Raw genomic sequence first — 18,085 nt, 5'->3', positions numbered from 1 at the left:
AGGGAGGTCAGATGGAAGCCACTGTTAAGTTAAAAGTTTAAGACAGACAGTGAAGGACTCAACAAGAGGGAAAAAATACTCTGGTCTGCTTCTCTGGACTTAAATTGAACTATTTAAGCAGACCTGGCCAGGCGCTGCTCATCACCTGATTGGATATCTTGGATTAGGTGTTGGTACGTCAATCATATCGTGTTGGAAGGAGAAATGGACGAAATGGATGTCTTTGTTAATCACCTTACTCTTGACATTGTCTGAACTTAATTTGATTGATTTGGACCTTGACTCACCTTCTTACTCATCACATTATATCAGCTTAACATTTCTGATAAGTGTCGTCCTGTCTTTTCTCAGGAGTCTCTTCAATAATTCATCGTTTCCTCTGGACGTGTGTAAAGGTAGATCAGGTTAATTAAGGTGTCCCTCAGTGAGGTCATTTTAAATTTAATCCCCGAGTCCCATTCTTTTACCCTCGTCCTCTTTCTTTTTTTAATTCCTCTCGCCGTGCCTTCCTCTGACTCTTTGATTACGTTATCTCTAACACACGCTGCGGAGCGTTCTGTTGCCTCCGCTGTGTTGGCCCATTTCCACCCCCTACTGCTGTAAGGAATCTGTGCTGTCATACACACACACACACACACACACACACACACACACACACACACACACACACAGAGTGACCTGCACCTTGCTGACGTTCATATGCTAGCTGGGTTTTGGTATCCAGATAGGTTCATATGGAAAGTCCATTAATAGGTGGACTTCAAAGGAATACTTTTACGTTTATAAAATATTATAATTAATTCATTAATTCATTCATTTGTTCTGCCAGCCATTTTACCCTGGCCATTATGTATGAGGGTATTTGGGAAAATAAGACACTGATAAAACCGGGAGGAGTCTGGGAGTGTACACTATATGGCCAAAAGTATTTGGACACTGACCACTAGCTTGTTGGAACCTTTTCAAAAACAAATGGTATTAAAACAGAGTGACCTCTATGTGATCATTTCAGCTATAACAACAGTCACTTTCTTGAGAAGGCTTCTCACAGGACATTGAAGTATTTCTGTTTGAATTTGTGCTCATTCAGTCATGAACATTTGTATGGCTTGGCACTGATGTTGGTCAGGTAACCTTCAAGAAATTGATTGTATTGTTGTAGCTGAAACACATCAATTCAAGTCTCAGCTTCTGCTGTCTGGTTGGGCACTGATGTTGGTCAAGAAACCCTAAAGTTGGAAGAGTATAATTACATTTATATAATTGATTGTGTTGTTTGTTGTAGCTAAAACACATCAATTCAAAATTAGAAGGGGTGTCCCAGTACTTTTGTCCATATAGCATCCACTGACATTATAGGGTCCTGAAAGCATATTACTCTGGTAATAGGGAATTCGTGGAACATAGGATTCTGGGAACGGAGATATTTTGTTTTTGAGTTAAAGTCTCAGCTTCTGCTGTCTGGTTGAGGTACTGGCATGAGTAGTAGAGGAACATGTTGGGCATAGCATAACTCTCTGAACATGGTATCCACCACTGGCTGGAATACCCTCTGGGTCACCTTAGATCAAGAAACATAGGAATCTGACCATGAATTAATTCATGTACACGGTACTGGTCTGGGGTTCTGTTCTTTTCTTGGGACACTGTGAGTTCTCTCCAGTTAAATCTGGGTTTCTCTCAAGTACTCTGGTTTTCTCCTACCTCCTGACCCAAGTTGTGAGTTAGTAAATGGTTGAGTGTGTGGTTCCCTTAGAGGCCGGAACTACAATTTTAAAATAGAGTCTGTCGCTGGTAGTTCTGGTGCTGCCTGGAAACACTAGGTTCAAGGCAGAAATGCATCCTGGACAGGGTGCCAGTCCACATTCAACCATCAACTCCTTCAGTCACATCTTGGGATCGTAGGTAGAAGAAAACAGGAAGACCTGGACGAACTCCTCACAGACTACAGACAAGAATCAAACCCAACCTATAAGTCAGGTGACTATCTAATGCGTTTATCCAGAGAGCACAAATAATTTTATTAGGAGCCCGGTCACGTTCAGCCTGTGTCCGGTGAGACTGGACATTTCTACAGGGAACATGTTTGACCCTGACCTGCTGTCCTACTCCCTGTCCCTTGCTGATATGACTGCTCATATAAGAGTATTAGTAGCATATTTGTACATTTCCTCATCTCACTGGGTGTTCATGAGTGGAAAGAACATTAATAAATAGCAATAAAAATAAAAAGAGTAAATGTTAGAGGACAAAGAAAGAATAAGCAGTGGGAGGAAACATGCTGAGCTATATACACTCAGCTCAGGAATTCATATCATTTTACCTTCCTCTAAATAGCTCACGTATCGATCTTTATGTTCTCTAGGTCAAGTCCTGGATTTAAAAATGGAGCGTGTGTATCGTATAGCCCAGGTTTATCATTGTACTGTGCAGGAGGTCAAGCAGAAGTTCACGGGTACGTAAATGTAGGGTGAATAAAACAGTGTGGACTGGATAATTCATTTACAGCATGGAACTGTGGAATAAATATAATACAGGAGCACTACGAATATATATTCCATTCTAAAACCATGAGCGTTTACATGGACTTTCTCCTCCTTTGTGGCTTTCTACCAGTTTGCTGGGTGTCCGTGGGAGCAATGACGTCTTTCTTTCTAAGCACATGGTGATCCAATGCTTGCTTGACTGTGGACACATGTATTGCTGCAGCTTCTACTTTCTGACAGGCCTGTTCTTGGTGGTACCAGGATTGAATTTGACCATTCTGGCAATCTATCAGCCTAAATTGCAGCTAGGGTGTATTCTCTCCAAGAGTCCATCAATTTCATTGATGCTAAACCTGCCATCAATCTGGATAAGCAATCTGGATAAGGAACAGTTTCAGATTTGAAGACCCTTCCTATTGTTTATACAGTAGTTTCTTGTAAGTGTAGCTGTGTTTGGAGACTGGTACTGTTGGGTACTGTTTACCTTACAGTCCTGGAGGCTGGTTTTTCTACCTGAGGCGACCAGTAACACATTTCGTTCCTTCTCCGGTTGTGGTGGGTGTTCTGTCTGGAGTGTGTCACTCTTTTCCGTTTGTTGGTTTTAGGAGTGCCAGGAGAGGTAGATTCTCAGGTCCTGAATGGCGCCTGCAGGACATTCTCAGACAGCCCAGTGTTTGCAAAATTAGTCACCAAACTGGGAAAAATAACCAGTTGTCTAGTTAAATACGCCACTTTATAAATTTTCTTATGGGTTTGACGTGCGGGAATGAGTGAGTCTGTGCTACCTGACTACTCGGAAGGCAGAATTAGAGAGACCTTGTTACTCAGACTCCGAGAAGAAGTAGAAGAGAGTAGAATTGTGTGATTTGTACGAAACATTAGTACAAGGTAAAAGTGAGCTGGTGTGGCATAATGTTAAGAGCTACACTGCTTTGAGACGATGTCCGTTGTCATGAGAAAGTCACAATTATTTTTTTGTGCCAGAAAGCATTTCGGCATCTGCAGAACCAGGTCTGTATCCCAGGTGAGATCAGATTAAAAATGCTGAGCTGCAGGTATCAGAACTTTACTTTTCCCACCGTGCAGGTTTAATCCTGTTTATTTTCCAGCTGCTCAGCATTTTTCTTCTACATGGATCTGTAATAAGTCCTTGATGTTATCAGTACCTGATCTTCTGCCCTGTTGAGTGTTCTTCTGAATACATCACAGTGCCAGAAGATCACACAAGTGTGTGTGTTTGGTTTCTTTTAGAACTTTTAACACAAACCCCATTTCCAGAAAAGTTGGGACGTTTTGTAAAATGCAATAAAAGTAAAATCAGAGATTTGTTTAACTTACAAAAGTAGAAAGACAAGATTTCCAACTTGATTGCATTTTGTATACATAAATACAATTACAAGTTGATACCCGCAACACACTTAAAAAAAGTTGGGACAGAGGCGTGTTTAGCCTTATGTTTTAGTAATGACCTTAATCAGCTGCTCAATAGTCAGTGATCACTGTCTGATTCTCCTCTTCATGATGCTCCATACATTTTCAATAGGAGACAGATCTGGACTGCAGGCAGGACACTCAAGCACGTGCACTCTGTGTCTACGAAGCCACGCTGTTGTAGCCCATACAGATTGAGACCCGGGATTGTCTTGCTGAAATAATTAAGGACAAAGTACTTCTCGGGAAAAGTTGTCGCCTTAATGGCATCATTTTTCTCTCTCAAATCTCAATATATGCCTCAGCAACAATGCAACCTCATGCCATGACAGATGTTGGCTTTTGCATCTTTCACTGATAACAGTCTGGATGGCCCTGTTCATTTTTGGCAGAGCTTCAAACCTCAGTTACATAGTTGGAACAGTATGTTATATGCTAATAAAAATTTTATGTGCATTGTTTTGACCCCTTTGACATGTGAAAACATATTTAATGTTTTACCTTTTAAACATTATACATTTTTGATACATTGTAAATACTGTATGAGCTCATTTAAAATGTACTGGCTGCACATTTCAAAAATCTCTCCCTCCGTGTTACTGTAGGATCCCACTTCCCAAATCTTTCTGTCCAGATGTTACACATCTGTGCCAAGTACACTAATCATCTCCCACCCTAACCCACCCCACCCCACCCCACTCCTCCACACATGATCGCTGAGTGGAAAAGCTTATGTTGACTTGGTCAAGTGTTTTGTGGTTATGTTCTTCTGGGAGATTTGTGAGTTGGGTCTTAGCACTGAGGTCGGTGACCATCTGGTCCCCGGTGTGTTTTTAGCAGTGAGGGGGTAGCAGTGAGCTGTGTGTTTAAAGTCAGCGTGGATGACTGGACCTGACGTCCGAGCCCATGCTTCTTTACTTTCTAAATATAAATATAAAGTAGATTCTGGTGAAAATCGGAAAATGCTGTGTTCAGTACACACTGAAGTTCAGACTGAGCTGCTGAGTTTTGCAGGCAGATCTCTCTATTGAGAAATGATTGTAGGTTCTGAGTGCCTTGTTTCTTTTGCTTATTTGTTTGCTTCCATCCATCCATCCCTAACCATCCATCTGTCCATCCATCCATCATCAATCTATTCATCTACCCATCTACCCATCTGTTCATCCATCCATCCATCCATCCATCCATATGTCCGTTCATCCGTCTATCCATCAAATAATCATTAGCAAGGGCGTCCACATACTTTTGGCCATATAGTGTATTTCATGAACACTGTTTTTTTTCCTTGATATACCTTCATGAAGTTATTGGCACACTGAGTAGTGCTGTCAACTCGCAGCGAGGTGCCTGAGTTCGACTCCTCAGCTGGGAGTTCTGTGTCCTTTCTGTGTGCAGTTAGCATGTTCTTCCAGTGTCCACATTACCCTCAGGTGCTCTGGTTTCCTTCCACAAGTCCAACAACATGCAGTTAGGCCAACTGGAGCTACAACAATTGCCCCAAGTGTGGTTGTGTGTGTGTGTGTGTGCCCTGTGATGGACTGGCGACCTGTCTGGGTGTTTCCTGCCTTTCGCTTAATGAGACCTACCGCGGCCCTGATCAGAAAGATGCTGGGTGAGATTACTCTGAGCTGATCTTGCTCCTAGATGGTTCCACATCAAAATAATGGTTGACCAGCTAAATGTACATATATCTTGTATAAATGTACCATGGATTAAAAATACTCAGATTAAGCTTGGCTGGATTGATGATAGAATATCAATATAGTAGGGATGTAATGATGCACCACAAGACAGTGAAAAATCAATTCACATGTGTAACGATTCAAATTTGTTTACATGTATAATGAATCGATATTCACTTTAAACAGCAGAGGGCACTGGCGCTATTCACCTCGCCTGGTTGACGTCACTACAGGGATGCCAGGTTCGGAGGATACTCTCTTTATTTGTATTATACATTTATTTATTTAATGTGAGATTTATTTCATTTCAGGTTTTTTTTACACAAAAAGGGAAATGTGCAGCATTGTATTGCATAGTTTGTACCTACCTCAGAAATAAAAGGACATTCATTATTTAGATAAATAAAAGATAATCACAAATACAGTATTTTATTTTACTTTTTAAAGAGAAATAATAAAAGGAAACTTCGTCATAATTTGTTTTCAATTTTATTTTGTTTAAAAAATTGGGAAAAAATCGTATCATGAACCCAGTATCATGAATCGCATTGCATCGTGGGTAGAGTGTATTGTTACAACCCTACAATATAGTGATGTAGTAATATTATGATGCAGTTTTGTATGTATTGTGCTTTTCATACATCGGTAGTGCCTTAATTTGTTTGAGTCAGCATTTTAGCTGTACCTAATTCATTTAGCTTTTGCTTTATGAATGCAATTTCATGTCCCAAATCAGGTCTTCATTTTTCAAATTGTTTTTGGGAATAATTGACATTGTTTCCTGGTCCAAAGAGGAAACAAATTACAAATTGATGTCCATAATTTTGTTAAAAGAAAGGTTATATAACACAGTAGTAAACATCCCCCGTCCCAACTTTTATGTAATTAGGCAGAAATGCGTCAAAATGCCAGCGTCCCATTAAATGTTCTCCTGGTCTTTAGTATAATCCAGACTGTGTGGTTTTATGCAATGGGAGTGGCTGATTTAGACTCTAATTAGAAGGTGGGCAGCACGGTGGCTCGGTGGGTAGCACTGTCACCTCACAGCAAGAAGGTTGATCTCTTTGGAGTTTGTATGTTCTCCCTGTGTCCTGTGGGATTTTCTCAGAGAGCTCTGGTTTCCTCCCACAGTCCAAAGACGTGCAGGTGAGGTAAATTGGAGATACAAAATTGTCTGACCGTGTTTGACCTTACAGACTTGAACTGGTGAATCTTGTGTAACCAGTAACTACCTGCCCTGTCATAAATGTTACCAAAGTGTGTAAAACATGACATTAAAATTCTAATAAATCAATAAATTAGAAGGGATGTCCACATACTTTTTGGCCATTCCTCCTGCTTCTGGTCACTCACTCTCTCTTGCATTAAACCCATGCGAGTATTTCTTGGTGAGGTTGACAGATGGCTGCTGGAGGTCACGGCACTGCGGCCGTTCCTGAAACTGTAGGGAGGAGCCTAACAAGAGGGCACCTACCCAACACACACACACACACACACACACACACACACACAGATCTCCACCCTCAGATAGCTCATTTCACTAGGCTTTATTTTGCCGGGTTTGGGATGTAAACCCTCCTCCCCTGTGTACAGTGATGCTGACTTTTGAAAGTGAGCTGCTTCTTTTTGAAGAGTATTTTTTGTGCCAGTGTTCCCACTTCAGCTTTATTCCTTGTATTCATTCCTCATCTTGTCTCTTACCTCAGCAGGTATGAAGACTCCTCTGAGTGAGGCCCGGCTGATGGAGAACAGCCCGCTCTATGTACCCGTCCTGGAGCTGAAAGACGGCATGTTTGAAGGTACGATTCAGAGGAAGAACAAGCTGCCGTACTCGCTCTGTGAGGTCTGTAACATCCAGCTGAACTCTGATGCTCAAGCTCAGATCCACTACAACGGGAAATCTCACCTCCGCAGAGTCAAACAGATGAACAACGGAGAGGTTCCAGCCTCCAGCATCCCAAATCCTCTGTCTGTGACCTGCAGCAGCTCAGGTAGGGCTGTTTACCTGATTTTAATGTATTGACCGTGTGCTGTCGCCCCCTGCCATGTCGGAGGACAATTCAGAAGCTGTTTTATTGTAAATGTATTTATTTATTTATTAGGATTTGACAGGACAGTTACTGGTTACACCAGATTCATAAGTTCAAGTCTTTAAGTCAAACACAGTCATGGATAATTTTTTATCTTCAGTTCACCTCACTTGCACATCTTTGGACTGTGGGAGAAAACCCACGCTGACACAAGGAGAACATGCAAACTCCACACAGAAAGGACCCGGACCGCTTTACCTGGGAATCGAATCCAGGACCTTCTTGCTGTGGGGTGACGGTGCTACCCACCAAACCACCATGCCGTCCTGTTTTTGGGATATATCTTGTATAAATGTACCATGGATTAAAAATACTCAGATTAGGCTTGGCTGGATTGATGATAGAATATCAATATAGTAGGGATGTAACGATGCACCACAAGACAGTGAAAAATCAATTCACATGTGTAACGATTCAAATTTGTTTACATGTATAATGAATCGATATTCACTTTAAACAGCAGATGGCACTGGCGCTATTCACCTCGCCTGGTTGACGTCACTACAGGGATGCCAGGTTCGGAGGATACTCTCTTTATTTGTATTATACATTTATTTATTTAATGTGAGATTTATTTCATTTCAGGTTTTTTACCTCAGAAATAAAAGGACATTCATTATTTAGATAAATAAAAGATAATCACAAATACAGTATTTTATTTTACTTTTTAAAGAGAAATAATAAAAGGAAACTTCGTCATAATTTGTCTTCAATTTCATTTTGTTTAAAAAATTGGGAAAAAATCGTATCACGAACCCAGTATCATGAATCGCATTGCATCTTGGGTAGAGTGTATTGTTACATCCCTACAATATAGTGATGTAGTAATATTATGATGCAGTTTTGTATGTATTGCGCTTTTCATACATCGGTAGCACCTTAATTTGTTTGAGTCTTTTAGCTTTTGCTTTATGAATGCAATTTCATGTCCCAAATCAGGTCTTCGTTTTTCAAATTGTTTTTGGGAATAATTGACATTGTTTCCTGGTCCAAAGAGGAAACAAATTACAAATTGACGTCCATAATTTTGTTAAAAGAAAGGTTATACAGTATAACACAGTAGTAAACATCCCCCGTCCCAATTTTTATGTAATTAGGTTTGAACTAAAATAGTTGTGCGTGTTTCACATTTAGGACAAAATATTTAAAGCTTTTTTTGTGCACGGAGAGTCACGAACTGATCCCTGTGCAGGGGACAATCATAACTGCATCAGTTATGAGGAATCCCCTCTGGACCCCTTTTCTATGAACGAGCCAATCATTGTTCGTGTAGGCGCCCAGCCTGCCGGTAGCAGTGTTTTACCACTGCACCACCTAAGCACCCTAAATAATGAAAGCTTTTAACCAAACCGTGATCAAACTATATTTTTCCCACATTGCAAGCAGTGACGCATTATTATTATTATTATTATTATTATTTTTCAATTTATTTATGCATTCTCTCTCATTTTTCTCCCGATTTAGCGTAGCCAATTTGTCTTCCGCTGCTGGGGGATCACTGATTGCATTAGAGGAGGGTATATTGATGCTTACGCCTCCTCTGACCCATGCACAGCCCTTAACGGACCCTTTCTTTTTTACCCATGCTTCTGCACAGGCGCCGCTACCTGTAATCAGGTTCCTTGCGCAGCGTTAGAAGACCCCACCCACGTAGTCCGGTCATCCTGCCCTAGCAGACACGATAGCTAATTATGGTCTGCTGCAGGCACTGCCAATTATGCCCGCTAGATGGCGCCCAGCTAACCGGTGGCAATGCCGAGTTTCGAACCGAGGAGTTCAGAATCTCGACGCTGGTGTACTAGCAGAATATCCCGCTGCACCACCTGGGCGCTTGTGCAGTGCTGCATTATTCAAACTGCTTGCCAGCATGAGGAAAATAAACTCAGAGGAAATGCTAACACTTCATTCTGCTGAAGAAAGAGTTCTCACATGAGAGTCCAATCGATCGTACGTCACTTTATAGCTTCAGTTTAGACTTTAAACAATTCCACGGTTGTTTGGAGTGTCACTAGGGAGTGTGTGTGAGTTTGGCGGTGACCTGTAGACGACCTGTCGATGATACAGTAGTGAAGAAATTGGTGGAAAACCAGCACGGCTCTTCCAGACCTTCTGCAGACGCTTTGTGCTGAGAAATAACACCCGACTGTTTCAGACTGGCTGATGGAAATGTTGGCGTCCTGTGATGGTGTTGACTGGTTTATTCCGTGCTCACGCTGTGCTCTAGCTGGTATTGATGTTTAAACTATCACTGCAAAGATTTTTGTGCTTCATATTTCCAGCAATTTTCATGTGTTTAGATTTGCTGGTTAATAATGATAATTATTATTAAAGTAGAAGTCAAAGGTTTGATGACGGGGTTCATGCCAGACTCAAACCTGTGAATCTGAAGTTGATCAAGTGTGGACCACAAGCATTAATCCATTTATTATAGTAAGAAAGTAGAAAATCTAAGTATTATGCATCATGGTGTGTGCCACAGACTCATGATTGATAGGTGTGTGAGTGTGTTATCTGTATTCATGCACATCTGTGTGTGGGGGGTGTGTGAGAAGGTGTGTATGAGTGTGTGTTCGTGTGAAGAAGTGAGTTGAAGGTGCGAGTACGTGAGAAGACGGAGCGGGTGCTGTTTTGTCCTGTCTGGCTGAACATCTGGCTGATGTGATTTCAAATGTGTATAATCTTTACTCGTCCACTCATTTGATCACTTGTTGCTTCATCTTGGTCTGGGTTGCGGTGGGTCAGGGGCCACTTGGAATCCCTGGGTGCAGAACTGGAATCCCTGGGTGCTGAACTGGAATCCCTGGGTGCTGAACTGGAATCCCTGGGTGCAGAACTGGAATCCCTGGGTGCAGGGCTTTAATCCATTGTAAAGCAACATACCTACTAATTGCTAAATTACTCACACTCACACCGAGGGGCGATTTAATGCAACATTCATTAGCACTGATGCTTGGTGAGTTTATGTATTTGGGTACTTGACAAATTAAGTTGAAACAAAAGGATTTAAAATAAACTAATTATTTTCATTAGGATTTTATGAAATTCTAATCTTCAAGGTCTAAATTGTCCTAAACTGCTAGTGTTGACCAGATATATTTTCTTTTTCACCATTTTAGAAACTTTTCTCACAGACAGGAATATAAACTGTCCTGTGGTCTGACATCACATTACACTAAAGTAAAAATAAATATGTAATAAGAATTTTACATATATGTAAGTTTTAAGGTCTTTTTAAGCAAATTAACATTAATATTTCATGCTTTCTCCGTACTGTTTAATATGGAAGTATGTGATTTCGGATGCAAACAGTGATGCCGGATTGGTCGGTTTTCCACCAAATAGGGTGGATTTTGTTGGAAATTGGCGGGGAAAAATTGGATTTGGCGGGCGGACAAAATTTGGGTTGTTTTGTAATCATTTTGGCTGCCTAAAATATCAAAAAATATAATATTAAAAAATATAAAAAACAATTGCTTTTTAAAGCAGCTGGAATATAAATAGACCTACCTTCTCCCACCGCATCTAACCCGTTGTCAAAAGTTTGATTGACAGTTTATTCTTTCTAGTCCAAAAGACAAAAAAAAAGAGGCTTTTTTTGAACTCGTTTCTAGGCTAACGGTTTTGGCTTGTTTAGAGCTCATAATGCCAAAGTGGGAAAAATACAAAAGAAATTACCAATGGGAAAGTGACCCTGAATTAAAGTATTGGATATCACCTGCTACATATGATATTAAGGCGCATAATGTATAATAATAATTTGTCCTTTATAATTTATAATTACTGATCTGTACTTTTAAAGATATTAATTTGTAGGTCATGGTGGTTTAACTGTTTTATTATTTTTGAAATGCTAAACATCATCTGCTTATCCTGTGTTGTTTTGGGTGGTTTTTCTTGCATTTTGGTGGGTTTTGAGAAGGTTTTTGGCTGAAAACCACTGTTGCAATCTGGCAACCCTGGATGCAGCCTCATTTAGAACACTAGTGGTGTGTGATACTGCAAAATTTGGTATCGATCCGATATCAAGTAAATACAGGGCCAGTATTGCAGATACCGATACTTTTTAATAATTAAGGTAGATGCATCTTCAAATTGCTAAATCTGGCCTTACTTACATTGGTAAGTATATATACAATAATACCAAAAGCATTAATAAACAGTTTCAGGTATTTTATTTTATAAAGGTTTATATTTTAAACTTTTTACTTCAGATTGAGTATTTTTGCCTTACAATAAAAAACACAAATCTTTTATCTACAAGTTAAACCGTTATATAAAACAAACCGTTACATAAAAGTATTTTGGAAGAAAACACATTTTAATAGGTATTTTTATTTGATAATGGTAAAATCAGGAGTCACGTCACCCCCTCACGCATGTGTGTGAATGTGATCAGGTGTGTTACACAGCAGTGCAGAAACACGAGAGTCCTCACACTCACCACATCATAGATCTACGAGTGGATTTGTTAATCTGAGTTAGTGATCAGTCTTTACTGACAGAAGAGCTGATTGTCTGACAGCCGTGTACTGAGAGCTGTGTGTGAACTGGCAGTGTTGGTGTAACCCGGTCAGTGTGGTGTGTATCCTGAGCTGCTGTATGTAATTACACCAGGAGCATGGTATCATTTCTTTTTAATTACACCAGGAGCATTGTTTTTCTTTTTCATTATTAATTACAATTAATACAAGTCTGTGCGTGCTGATATTTTCTCAGGATGGCGGTTTAATGGTGTCTGATGGTGGATGTTGGAATTTGATGACAAGTCATTCATGAAGGTAAATATTGGTGTTTAGTGGTAAATTGTGGTGTTTAATAAAAATGAAAAATGTTGTGATGAGGACGGGGTTTGTAAATGTTCTTGTTTTATAGTAGTAGTTTCTTGGTGTTTAATGGTTTTTGATGGCAAAGGTTCATTCATGACAAATGTGGTGTTTAGTGTTAAATTGTGGTGTTTAATAAAAAATGTTGCTGTTTGATAAGTAAGTAAATTTGATGGTGAATGTTGGTGTTTATTGGTGTTTGATGCTGAATATTGGAGGTGTCTATTTGTGTTTAAAGTAAACCTGTGGTTGGCATTTCAGCTGTTTGTTTGATTGTGTTTGCCAGAAAGTGTTGGTACTGCGTTGAAAATGTGTGGTGTTTTATAAAACATGTTGCTGTTTGATACATGAAAAAAGTAACGGTTTAATGGTGAATGTTGGTGTTTATTTGTGTTTGATGCTGAATATTGAAGGTGTCTGTTTGTGTTTAAAGTAAACCTGTGGTTGGCATTTCAGCTCTACTTAACTTAAAGCAAGTGTTGTTTGTTAGATTGTGTTTGCTAGTGTTGGTACTGTATTGTAAATGTGTGGTGTTTGGTGGTAAAGGTGTTTTTATGGCGTTTAATAGGGTTTGGTGAAATTCCAACCAGTGTTAACTGTTAGATGGTGTTTAATGGAAATGTATGTTGATTGAAGCAAAATGTTAAATAATAAGTGTTTTTATCATTTTACTTGGAGAAACATTTAAATTTTCAGCATTTAGCAGACGCTTGTATCCAAAGCGACTTACGGTACCATGACAGTGTACTGTCTAAGCAATTGAGGGTTAAGGGCCTTGCTCAAGGGCCCATCAGTGACAACCTGGCAGTGTTGGGGCTTGAACCTGCATCCTTTTGATTACTAGTCCTGTAATCTTTGATGACTTTGATGCTATTTCAGTGGCCCTGTAATCCATCCTTGACCCCTCACCCCTCACACGCCCTTCTGCACACACATGTCGAGATCAGCTCTGCTCCCTCCTGTGGCCACTTGAGCTGTCACTGCTCTGCCTTGTTCATCTCATTCTATGGAAACTCCTCCTGTCCTGTCGTCTGTTCTCCATTCGCCTCTTTTTCACTCTGGCCTGATCTTTCCTGATTCTCCTCCTTTGTATGACTTGTATGATTAAAGTCCATAGAAAAAAGATCCTCTTATAAGATGTATTTGAAAAGCTCAGTAGGCAGATCAAATTGTTTAGTTTTTTTTCCTTGTTAATATCGTGGAAACAAGTATTCAAAATCCTGATGACTATGGAATGACGATTAGAATCAGATGTAATCATTGTAAGTACGTTTTTACATACAAAGAATCTGACTTGGTGTGCTGGTACCTGACACAGAAAGGATAAAAATGTAATATAGTAATATTAACCTTTTCCTATTTTTAGGCCAGCCTTTCTGACCTGGACCACAATGTCGTTGCAGTCTTTCATCCAGCACTGTAACTCCCTACATATTTATCTATAGGCTTTTGCTGCTGACCCATACTGATCAATAACACAAAGTGCGTCCTCCCTGTATCTATCTATAGACCTGCCTTTTGATTATTTATTGGAATTTCTGTGGCCCAGATAAAATTTTTATTGGATGGATATAGTTTAAATAAGTTCAGTAGTGTGTCCTACTGGAAGGAGAACAATAGAATTTTGACACACATGATCTACATGTACTGTATTTTAAAATAGATGTACTATAGGTAGTTTTTTTTAGAATAAACTTTAATAAAAGCTTACATTTTTGTAATAAATTCTAAATATTTTGTGATTTGAGATATGAGTTCCTAACCAATAATACATACTAATAGTATTATTATTAATAATATTGCTGTTGTTGTGACTTTTTATTTGCCCCTTCATTAGGGGTGCCAGTAATTCCTGCGCTGACTGTATGTCCTGCAGGATTGTGTAGTAAACACTAGATGGCAGTGTTGGGAAGTTGAAGGTTTTGCAGTGAACGCGTCTCAGTACTGAACACAGCAAGTTTATCACAGGTGAAACCCCACAAACCACCTGAGCTCATTATTACCAGAAGAAATGACACTGTGTGTGTTTACTGTGCGTGTGTTACATGATAATTCTTTATTTCTGAGACTTAACAATTGAAATCTTAAATTGACACATGCTGCAGTTACTATTCTCAAACACTGAATTGTTTAAATATAGATGCTGATAGCCACTTCCTCCTGGTCTGCAGGTCTGGTTACATCGGAAAACACTTCACTGCAAGCCACCAATCCATCGCAGGGCTTTGGCCATCCTGTTCCTCAGACATAGCCAATCACGTCTGTGTAGACGCCCGGCTGCTGATAGCTCTGCTGTGTAGGTGGCTAGAATAATAGACTGCTGCATTCCTTGAGTGCCCTGTTTACATATATTCCTCTTACATGTTCCTGTTATATGTTGATTATTATCAGGATGAACTCTGGATCAGCTCTGCAGCTGTACTGTTAATCGTTATTATTGCAGTTACTGTGGGGCCCTTGGGTAGCGCAGTGGTCTATTATTCGGGGGTTTGAATCTCAGCGGTGCTATCGACCGGCTGTCTACACAACTGGCTACATCTAAAGGTGGGATGGTCGAAGCCCTGTAATGGATTGGCGCCCCTTTTAGAGTGTTCCTGCTTCCCACCCAGTGTGACCAGACCAGTCACAATAAAGCAGTAAAAGTAACTGGTGGTTTTACACACCACACTGAACTGGTACACTACTGGTTTATACCCGGCACATTTTTTTTCTTTTTATCTTTTCTGGTTTAAAATTTTTTGTTATTTGTTTTATTACATCCACTGTTTTCTGACCTTAATGGTTGTGACACTTTTTTTGTTTTTATCTCTCTAATTAACTTCCTTTCTTTTTCCTTGTTTTGCTTCTCTTCTCTTTTATTGTTGTCATTTTCTTTATTTAATTGTTTGCTTGATCTGGTTTTTATTATTATTATTTTTGCCTTTCTTTGGTTGTCGTGTCTCTGCCTTTGTGTGTCTTGTTTGTTCCCTTGTGGTTGCTTTTGTCCCTTATTTATTTTATTATTGTTATTACTTGCGGATGGCACGGTGTGTAGCACTGTCGCCTCACAGCAACAAGGTCCTGGGTTCGATCCACAGGCGGGGCAGTCCAGGTCCTTTCTGTGTGCAGTTTGCATGTTCTTCTCGTGTCTGAGTGGGTTTCCTTCGGGAGCTCCGGTTTCCTGCCACAGTTCAAAAACATGCAGTCAGGTTAATTGGAGACACTGAATTGCCCTATAGGTGAGTGTGTGTGTATGTGTGTCTGCCCTGCAATGGACTGGCGCCCCGTCCAGGGTGTTACTGTGTGCCTTGCGCCCATTGAAAAGCTGGGATAGGCTCCAGCACCCCCCGCGACCCTGATTGGATAAGCAGTTAAGAAAGTGAGTGAGTGAGTGAGTGTTATTATTTGCACTGTATTGTTTAGTTGTGTTTTTTGCTTATATTTTCTCATCCCCTGTTTTTTTCCCAGCATGCCTTGGTGTTCTGTGGCATTACGCTTATGCTAATACTACCGAGCTCTTACATTAAATGTCAGTTTGAATAATCGCATCGATTTTTGCCTTAATGGTGAAAAATTAGGCAAAATATTTACACCAGTAGACACAGCAGTTCCTTCTATCAACACTGTGTGTGTGTGTGTGTGTGTGTGTATGTGTGTGTATGCGTAACATGCTTTGTGTGCACATTTACACAGCAACAAAGCCTCATTCATTAATCTAGCTTTAATACTATGCATAATTAACTATGACGCTATCCCACCACCACTAAGATCCAGGTTCGAATTTCAGCAGTGATATTCCGATGTTCCCGATCTGCAGTGGTCAGTATCTATCAAAAGTGGCCCAAGTGTCATGGGCGGCCAAGGCTCATTGATGCACATGGGTAGCGAAGGCTGGCCAGTGTGGTCCGATCCAACAGACGAGCTACTGTAGCTCAAATTGCTGAAGAAGTTAATGCTGGTTCTGATAGAAAGGTGTCAGAACACACATTGCATCACAGTTTGTTGTGTTTGGGGCTGCATAGAGTGCTGTCAGGGTGCATCTCTCTGTACACAGTGCTGATCCGCAATTGTCAAAGTGTAGGTGACAAAATGCATACGTCTGCTGCCCACGTGTTGGAGGGGGCGTGGGTTAGCTTTGTTCTCCTCAATCAGAGCGGGGATCGCATTGGTGGAGAGGAAGGATGATGCAATCGGGCAATTGGACTCGCTAAAAGGGAGAAAAAGCATAATATTTTCTCAACAACATTTTCTTATCAAATCTTTTTTTCTCAAACCCAAAATCACAGGAACCCCTTTTAAAGAATCCTAGTTTTCCATTGATCAAATGTTACTTTATTTCCTAGTCGAAAGCTTTCCATTTCCTCCTCAGCACTGTTGTGTTTCTCTTTGTTATGATTTAAATATTTTCATGTTTTTTTCCACTATGCTTCTTGCAACCTTTGGCATCAACAAGCAATGGTTTTGAAAAGTCAAATAAAAAGTTTGGTTATATTTGTAAATTCTTACTGATAAATGTGTGTTCTGCTGCCCACATGGGTAAACATCTCACAGTGCTGTGACAGTTCTTTTCTTAGAATAAAACCGTTGAAATAAATACCACAATTCAACAACGTCCACAGATACAATAGTTTTCCTACAAACGTGTCCGGTTTGACTCACTTCCTTTAACTTCTCAGGATCTGAAGATGAAACATTGATTAGTAACAGAAATCCTCTGAAAATGATCCAGCCATCCTTGGGAATATTATGACTGAAGCAGAAAGACTGAATTTTATTTATTTGTTTAAAACGTGATTATTTATTTTTACATTGAAGATTTAATTTGGTTTGTTAACGTTGTTGAAGAAGGATGGCTGAGTAAATGTCAAACTGCCCTGCTGGGATCTGACCAAACCAATATTGAGGTCACGTTTTGGGTTTGTTTAAGCACACGGTCAATACAATTAGCTTCTTCTGGTGTTGATGTTTAGTTTCTGCAGTGTTTGTTTAAGAAAACATATTGATATGCATTTTTATTAAGTACTTTTTATCGTCTTTAATTACATTTAAATTTTTTCATGAGTAGGGCAGCACTGTGGCATAGCTGGTGTTTTGGGTGGTGAGATCTGTGGTGAGATCTTGGTCACTGGTTTGATCCTACTTATGATGGTTTGATCCTTTTTAATGTTTGTGTGGGCTTTACCAGTACATCGGTTTCTTCTCACCTCCAGAATTATTCAGAAGGTGGATTGGCTGTTTTAAATTTCCCTGCAGTGTAAATTAGTGTAAATCAACTTCATCATAAAATTCGTAAGTAAATAAAGTAAATAACTTTTTTTAAGGTTAATTGTGAATTTCTCCACTGTGGGACTAATAAAGGATTATCTTATCTTATCTTATTATCTTGAACCATGTTGGCATGAACAGTCTTAAAAATAACCACTGATAGCGCCCAGGTGGCGCAGCGGGATATTCCGCTAAATCGGGAAAAAATGCATAAATGAATAGAAAAAAAAATAATAATAATCACTGATGAAATGATCTGCTAATTATCAAATTTGTTAATTAGCTCTAGTTTAAAAGACCCGACTGATAATCTTTAATGTTGCACGAAA

The 18,085-nt window shown here is 39.8% G+C and overlaps 1 protein-coding gene across 1 annotated transcript in view; it reads left to right on the top strand.

The window, feature by feature from the left end:
* Positions 1 to 18,085, top strand: part of znf385b (zinc finger protein 385B) — a 169,668-nt gene that overhangs the window by 25,315 nt on the left and 126,268 nt on the right. The window contains exon 2 of the mRNA XM_063006133.1: positions 7,306 to 7,590. Coding sequence (XP_062862203.1) covers positions 7,311 to 7,590 — 280 coding nt within the window. The 5' untranslated portion in view covers positions 7,306 to 7,310. The remainder of the gene's footprint in view (positions 1 to 7,305; positions 7,591 to 18,085) is intronic.

The sequence above is a fragment of the Trichomycterus rosablanca genome, chromosome 12, assembly GCF_030014385.1.
Source record: "Trichomycterus rosablanca isolate fTriRos1 chromosome 12, fTriRos1.hap1, whole genome shotgun sequence".
In the NCBI taxonomy this organism is placed as follows: domain Eukaryota; kingdom Metazoa; phylum Chordata; class Actinopteri; order Siluriformes; family Trichomycteridae; genus Trichomycterus; species Trichomycterus rosablanca.
This window is presented reverse-complemented; position numbering and strand designations above follow the sequence as displayed.